This window comes from Stylophora pistillata, chromosome 11 (assembly GCF_964205215.1).
Source record: "Stylophora pistillata chromosome 11, jaStyPist1.2, whole genome shotgun sequence".
In the NCBI taxonomy this organism is placed as follows: Eukaryota; Metazoa; Cnidaria; class Anthozoa; order Scleractinia; family Pocilloporidae; genus Stylophora; species Stylophora pistillata.
Genome location: NC_142529.1, coordinates 13174525 through 13182343, shown reverse-complemented (window position 1 = coordinate 13182343; position 7819 = coordinate 13174525). Strand labels below are relative to the sequence as shown.

At 39.4% G+C, this 7819-nt stretch overlaps 2 protein-coding genes across 2 annotated transcripts; both read right to left on the bottom strand.

Annotated features, from left to right (window-relative positions):
* Positions 1-4859: 4859 nt before the first annotated feature.
* LOC111340437 (uncharacterized) lies at positions 4860-6125 on the bottom strand. Its single transcript, XM_022947285.2, has 2 exons — positions 5871-6125; positions 4860-5693 (listed from the first exon to the last, which is right to left on the bottom strand). The coding sequence occupies exons 1-2, from the start codon at positions 6123-6125 to the stop codon at positions 4860-4862; spliced, it is 1089 nt and encodes a 362-aa protein (XP_022803020.2).
* A 26-nt stretch (positions 6126-6151) lies between these two features.
* LOC111340438 (uncharacterized) lies at positions 6152-7819 on the bottom strand. The gene is made up of 2 exons (XM_022947286.2): positions 7191-7819; positions 6152-7085 (listed from the first exon to the last, which is right to left on the bottom strand). Exons 1-2 carry the CDS (start codon positions 7817-7819, stop codon positions 6152-6154), a joined length of 1563 nt encoding a protein of 520 aa, XP_022803021.2.

The window sequence follows — 7819 nt, the reverse complement described above, 5'->3', positions numbered from 1 at the left end:
TTCCTTCTTAAATCCATGCTCTAAATGAATTGATGTACTGATTTGAATAACAATAAAACAGATTCCACAAATACCTGTGAACACTTCTGTCTGCCAGCATGAGTGATCCTATACACCGAAATGTACCCAGAGGTCCTCAATGACAGTCACCACCTTAGATTAGAAGGAATCCCCAACTTATGCTCCAGATTCCTTATGATAAGGGTGACAAAAAGGGAAAATACCCCTTGTACTAGGAACTCAAAGAGCTGCCAACAAGGTGATAATAAAGCCCCGTTGAAGTCCCACATATCCTGAGTTGGGGGGGGGGGTCAGGGTTTACCTTGACTGGTTGCAATTCAATAATTCATGGAAGGTTACATCATTGCCAAGCAAAACAGAAATGCAAACCCATATCCAATTTAACCAAAATTTTTATCCACACATTTGTTTTTTAGTTGGCTTGTAGTTGTAAATGGAAATATTTGGTTGGCCTCAAACAAACCAGTCAAATGCTTGATGTTCATAATTTGTCTAAAGCTGTGGGCTGAGTTAAACTGGCTCTGTGTTTTTCATGGGTTTAGAAGTTGCATGCATAAATTATTAACCAATATGTCTATTTTATTGCCTCAAGTTGATTCAGCTTAGCTAATGTTTGTTTCCCTTATCGAAACATCTATAGAAAATGATCCAAGACCACTCAGAAGGAAAAAAACCTTCACACAGGCACCTCTTACATGTCATTGATAAATACAATGATGAGAAAGTTTTAGCATGCTGCACTGCTGGAGAATATTATGCTTCTATCATGATATATTATTGTGTCAGTTAGTTTAGGTATATTTGTCTGCATCATATAACTCAGTTTGTACACATGCTATGATTGGACAATTAATAAGCTGTATTTCACAGAATGCTCGCTAAATTTAAGAGTTTGTTTGAATTAGAATCTTTGCCCTCTATCTTAACCCAGAGATGTAAGAAATATCTTAGTTGTAATGTATTAGGCCTTTAAGTATGCTGGGATAGGAGAATACCATGTGCTTTTGATAGCGGCGGCCATGTTACGTTTGCAATGAAACTAGTTGAGTTAAATCTGTTTGTTTGGATACTTTATTGCTCTTGGGATCATTACATTACTAAACTCAAGTTCAAGGTCCTTTTTTGTAAGTGAGACAACCTCACCTTTCTACTCAGGTTTATGGCCCATGCACTTCGCATATGTACCTTAAATGTGAGCACAAAAAATGATGTTCCATAACTAACAGTACAGACCTCCAAATTGGTCAGTAAGAGGTAAAAATATAAGGTAAAATTGAAGAACAGCTCCCCAAAATATATGTCGGCCGACTGTCGGTGGGAAATAAAGTCTAGTTCCAATGATGGAGCATAATGAGTTACTTGCCTTACTTCAAAGTTTTTATTCGACTTTTGCGTTCTTCGAATCTTCGAATTTTAAAAGAACGATCCAGCTCTTATGGATCGCCTCTTCCTACAGCTATGTAGTGGACATTCCAAGATTAAGCCATCACAAACATTTTGCCTTTCTTTCAACAGCATCATATTACCACAGTCACTTGTGCGCTCAGCTGCTATTAAGCCAAAATCTATGAAGAATGAAAAAATCGAATGAAAACTTTGAAGTAAGGCAAGTAACTCATTATGCTCCATCATTGGAACTAGATTAATGACTTTATTTCCCACCGACAGTCGGCCGACAGATATTTTGGGGAGCTGTTCTTCAATTTTACCAAATATCAAATCTTTGATAGCCAAATGGCATGGAGGGCTTCGTAAAATGGTATAAGGTATAACTTTGTCCCCGAACTTTTCTTATCTTTCTATTCTTCCTTTCATTTACTTTTGCTACATTCTTTTTTTAATGTTTTGTTTAGTTTTTGTTGTTGTTGTTGTTGTTGTTGGTACTTTTTTTTTCTTTTTCTTATTTTTTTCTCCTTTTTAATTTCATATCCCATTTGTTATAATTTCTTTACTTTGGTTTGAAGGTGCATGTTTAAGCCTTTTACCAAGTAAAATAATGAAAAAACTTAAGGCTTATGGTTCTTGATTTTGAGAAGCTTCTTTTTTTCCCATTAGAATCAGTAACTGTTAAGGAAATGTACAAGTGTACATCGGTTTTGCAACTCTCAATTATTTTGTCAAATAATCCTACAGCCAGTTGTTTGAGGAGTTTGTGATGTTTTATTGAATTGTAACCAAATGGTCTTGTTTATAGGCAGCTGTTGTTGGAAAGCTTATATTCTTAGGAGATGATAGTCTTTAGGAGAAAATGCAGTTGGTTAAAACCAATGAGAAAAGGATGCAGGCCCACTTCCCGTAAAACAAGAGTTGAAGCAACAGTGCTGTAATTTAAACTTATTAGTAATCAAAGTCATGTTATTATGTACAACAATATTGTGAACCATGGAGGGGAAAATATTTACTTAATCCTCCTCAAATGCAAATTGGTAATTTAACATGCCCTTTCCACAATAATTAAAACAGGCCTCTGAAGATTAACCCCTCTTAACCCTAAGAGTGACCAGCATTTAATTTCTCTCCATGCAGTGATCCCTCCTCCCACAGGCAACCCACAGTCTAGTCATTGACTGTCATCTGAGCTCAGGGGTGGAGAATTTTAACCTTGCCTGGGTGGGGTGTGGAATTTGAACCACAACTGCCAAACCTTTCCAGTGGAATACAAGTGTTTTATTTTTTCTTAGTTCATGAGCGGGCAGTAATCTACAAATCATGCAATCTGATTGGTTCTGGGAGTGTGCAGTATTCTCCCATTTGGCCAACTCACAGCAGGCGGCATCCTATCCGTTGCATGTAGAGTTTCCTAGTACATCTTTAGCTTTGTTGCAAACTTTATAAATATATTTAGTTTTACCTGCTGGTCAGCATTGTAAGCAGAGATTTTAGTCACCATCTTTAGCTAATAAATAACTTATTAATTCTCTCCTCTTTCTCTCTCAAATAAGAAAAAAAAACTGATTTGGTACCAAATGTGTTTTTTGACATGCGGCCTACAAAACGTTTATAATTCAATAATCCTTCTTACAATGTAACTAAGAAAGTTAAAATGAGAGGCATTTGCAGTTAATAATTAGTTTCATGGACACAACTTTCATACATTTGATATCAGAATTCTACAAAACAATTTGTTGGCTGTAAGATGTTGAATGAATGTTTGAGTTTTACTATAGATAAACTTTTGGTAATTCTGTGCAAGCTCCAGAAATTTACTATAGATAAACTTAAGTAATTCTTTGCAAGCTCCAGAAATTTCAGGGTCCAACCAAACGCCCATAAGTGCAAAGAACTCAGGATCTCCTTTGCTAAAGAGCAAAGAGTCTTTGATCCCGTCATCATAGAAGGAAAGGAGGTAGAGTGAGTCACTAGTACAAAGCTACTAAGCCTTACAATAGCGAGCGATCTAACATGGAACGACCATGTAACTGAGATAACCAAAAAGGCGAGCAAGAGGCTCTACTTCCTAACTCAGTTAAGAGAGCGGGAGTTCCGAAAAAAGATCTAGCACTGTTCTACGTATCATGTGAAATCTGTTATTGATTATGCAGCACCTGTCTTTTTTAACGGTCTCCCCCAGTACTTAAAGAAAGAGGTGGTACAGCTCGAGAAAAGAGCAATATCAAAAATAACCTCAGAAAAGTGCAACTCGGCAATAGAGGTGGGGTTAACATTTTGGAGCATTATTACGTACTATGTAGCAGGCTTTTTGATAACATTGTCAGTGATCCAAACCATAAATTGAAGGCGCTCCTTCCACCAGACCATGTCAATGCTATAACCTAAGAAGACAGGGCCTTTTTTAATATGCCAAAGCTTTGCACGAACAGAACAAGTGATACGTTTATATATGCGATGTTAAAACAGTCCGGGCTGTAGTTTTATCCCACTTATACTCATGCTTTATATTCTAACATGTAAATATGAATACGTTATAGATAATTTTTAATATTATCTTAAAAATCAGTTTTCGATTTATTATCTAGGATTCATTTGTAATTTTCAAGTATTGTAAAGTTTTTGTAAATAATTGCATAATTCAGCCTTTGGCTGTGATGCAGTTTTAATAACCTATCTATCTATTTCTACCTTACATTTCACAACAGGAACAAGAAATTCGATGACTAAAAGTTACATTACATCCCCTTGTGTCTAGCTAGAAAAAGTAATAATGTCATTTGTCTTCAATTTTTGGTGGAAGACAAATTTTACAGATGCTATTACAGCAAGCAGACTCTCACAACCTCAAAACATACAATCATATGAATTTACTTACAATCTGACTTTCCTTGACATTTAAAACTGAACAGGGGTAATTCATAAATTAATCATCATTGGAAGAGAACAATTCTTTCCTTAAAATCCGTGAAGATGAAAAAGTCACAGTCATAGTCATTTACCTCAAGTTTACTTGCTAAAACAAGTACTTTCTCTTTTTCAAAAGTGTGAGTGGGCTTCATTTTTTCCTTATGCGCTTACTAATTGAGACGTCAGATTGTGACAGATGCTTATATGAAAATTGTTGGGAAAAGGTTGAATGGTTTAGGTCGCTACAAGGATCACAATTCGATAAAACTCAACAAATACTTTAATCCACATCTGTCCAGCCAAAAACTATATACTTGCGAGCACATGTCTTACAATCCCATGATTCCCGAGAACAGGACAGGCACGTTACGCGTGCTTACAGGCATCATGACATTCCTAACATCCTCCCCCACTGTTGACCAGTGAAGGAAGTACTAAACCTGAGCTCAAAACTGGTCAACACAAACCCTAAACGCAAAGCTCAAGCAACATGGAAAACATAAACTAGAAAATGTTCTGTGTTCCTTTGATCAAACAAATCAAACAAGTTCTTCAACCCACGTTCTTCTCCCTCTCTCTGCCTCTGCTGCGGCTGCTCTCCTGGGGTTTCTCCTTGATTGAAGTGGTTGTTGAAAGCCCTCACTATAATGGTTCAGTGCAGGACTTCCCTGATCGTCCGAGGCAACAGATTTACCTTCGTTTCTTATCTCCAGCGGATACATCAATTGAATCGGACGTCTCAAGGTAGAGGATCTGCGGGTTTTGTAAGTTGCGCCTCTGACAAAACCATCTGCTCCAGTTATCAGACCTTCAACTCTTGCCAGTCTCCAGAATCCACGAGGTCGCTCTTCATCGTGCACAACAACAACATCAACTTCTATTGATGTTGAATTAGAACTCTTGCCAGGGTGCCGATGTGAATCACAGAGCTCTATCAAGTATTCATTCTTCCACCTATGCCAGAAATGATTCATCAGATTGCTAAGATGGTTCGCTCTCTTACTTAGGTCAGTGGGTGAAAGTTCAACATCAAGATCTGACAAGTCTGCAGTGAACCTGTGATCAGGCAGGCTCAATAACCGTCTTCTGTGAAGCAGGTGCGATGGTGTAAATGGCTCATCTTCTTCGGAGGAAGATACATAAGAAAGTGGTCTTGAATTGAGAATCATTTCCACTTCAGCAATGACGGTCATCAATTCTTCACATGCGAGCCTTGCACCACCAATCGTTTTCTTCAGGCACCGTTTCACGGACCTTACCATTCTCTCAAATAGGCCTCCCCACCAAGGGGCTCTCTCAAGATTAAAGATCCATTTGACTCTTTTCTCTGCAGGGTACCACTTTACTTCTGGATTTCTCATCAGCTCTGTTATCTGTTTGGATGCAGATTTAAGGTCGTCCCATTATCTGAAACAATATTGGAAGGTAAGCCTCGTCTTGCAGAGAATCTTCAGAAACTTCTAAGGAATGCTTCTGGGGTCAAGTCCGGTACCTTTTCAAGGTGAAGCGCTCTTGTCACACAACATGTGTATAGACAAATCCAGACGTACCTTCTTCTCGGTTTTCCCCTTAGTTTCCTTGACATACAATGGACCTGCGTAATCCAATTCAATATACGTAAAGGCTGGTGCTGTTGTCACCCTAAAATCAGGCAAAGGGGGTGGTGGCGGTGGTTTGAACGCCTTTCCCTCGTATTTCCGACACGTCACACAGTCACACAGAAGTTTGTTTACTGTCTGTCTCCCCTTCACTAACCAGAACTTGGAGCGAAACTCCGTCAGTGTATCCTTAACCCCATTGTGCATTACTCTCTTGTGGCAATCCTTAATAACTAGGGCGGTAAACCTGTGGACACTATCAAGTAGGATGGGATGCTTGGTTTGTATGGAAGTTCAGCATGAGACAGCCTTCCTCTGCACCTTAGAAGGCCATCAGGATCAGTAAAGAGATGGAACTCGCGGTTCCAGCTTTCGAACTTCTTATTAAGTCGCAGAGTTTTCTGCACATCTAAAATCCAACACTGTTCTGCATCCTTCATGTCAGTAGCGCTTATGTCTGATTCAGACACTTGTTCACCACCTCCCAGTCTTTCCTTAAGGTTCTTAACAAATCGCAACAAATAAGCTGTAACACGTAACAGGCGATGGAGATTGTTGAAGCGGTCTGGATCAATAAGACTACTGATGCTATGGCTTTCAGAACTGATAACGAAGGTCGAGGTTTTGAGTTGTTCTCGATTCTTCACAGACATTTCTGCTAAGCACTCGTCAGGTATGTGTTCGGCATGGCTACCCTCAATTGAATTGTCCTTGTAATAGCCTAACCACTCTGGACCATTGTGCCAAAGAGCGCTTGAAGCTAACTGAGAAGGATTCATTCCTCTTGATGGGATGTCCGCAGGGTTGCTATCAGTAGGAAAATGTCTCCAGCAGTCAACAGGGAGAAGCCTTCTAATCTCGGCGACGCGGTGTTGCACGAACTGTTTCCATTCTTTACCAGTGTTCTTGATCCAGCAGAGCACAATCTCGGAGTCACTGCAACAGGTAATCTTCTTAATAAGTGCTTCGCATTCTAGAGCTGCTTTAACAGCAGAGATAAGTCTAGCTAGTACGACTGCTCCGAGAAGTTCCAATCTGGGAATTGTTTCCTTGCTCAGTGGGGCTACTCTTGTCTTCGAAGCTACAAATATAGTGTAGGTTTGAGAGGTTGTTTTGATTTCAAGGTAGGCAACTGCACTGTATGCGTTTAGCGAAGCATCACAGAATCTATGAAGGTCGCAACGAACAACTGTATCCCGTGGCTCTTTAAAATAACATCTCTCTAATCAGAATGGTTGGACATCTTGAAGGTTTGAGACTAGTTTGTTCCACTTGGTGAGCAGCTCCCCTTCCAATGTGTAATCCCAGTCGGTTTTGCTTTCACAAAGTTCTTGAAACAAGAGTTTCAAATGTACAACAACTGGGGACAAAAAACCAATGGGATCATAGAATTTTGCAGCAATTGAGGCAATGTTCCTTTTAGTGGGAATGCTCTCCAAGGCTTCCTTGGCAATAGAATTGATGTCAAATTTCAACTGGTCTTCAACAAAGTTCCACTGAACTCCGAGAATCTTCTGTACAGACTTATCATCATCTTGTATGCCTCCAAGTGTACCCTTGGTGTAGGACTGTTCATTCTCAAAAACCAACTTCCGAGTGTCGTCATTAACTGCAGTTACCTCGAGGTTCTCTTCATCGGCTGTGCTCCTCTTGTTGATAGGCGGGGTAGAATGACCGTAGTGTAATCTGTTTTCATTTTCTTCTATGCGGTTCCTTAAGTCAGCCGAATTTGTCACAAATTTTCTCAAGTTGAACCCACCCTCTGCTAGTCTTAGTTTGGACTTGATGTTCATCTGGTACGCTTCCTCATCTGCGTCTCCTCCCATACTCAAATCATCAACATAGATTGACGTTAGGAAAGTCTTGACGAATTCCGGGTCGTCATCTTCATATCTCTCCAT

What these genes read in the sequence shown, in the direction of transcription:
- LOC111340437 (XM_022947285.2), bottom strand. Translation starts at nt 6,125, where the DNA reads ATGCACAATGGGGTTAAGGATACACTGACGGAGTTTCGCTCCAAGTTC. An exon ending in AGGGGAAAACCGAGAAGAAG is followed by an intron (nt 5,694 to 5,870) that starts GTACGTCTGGAT and finishes GCATCCAAACAG; the next exon opens with ATAACAGAGCTGATGAGAAA.
- LOC111340438 (XM_022947286.2), bottom strand. Translation starts at nt 7,819, where the DNA reads ATGGAGAGATATGAAGATGACGACCCGGAATTCGTCAAGACTTTCCTA. An exon ending in GAAGGGGAGCTGCTCACCAA is followed by an intron (nt 7,086 to 7,190) that starts GTGGAACAAACT and finishes CGACCTTCATAG; the next exon opens with ATTCTGTGATGCTTCGCTAA.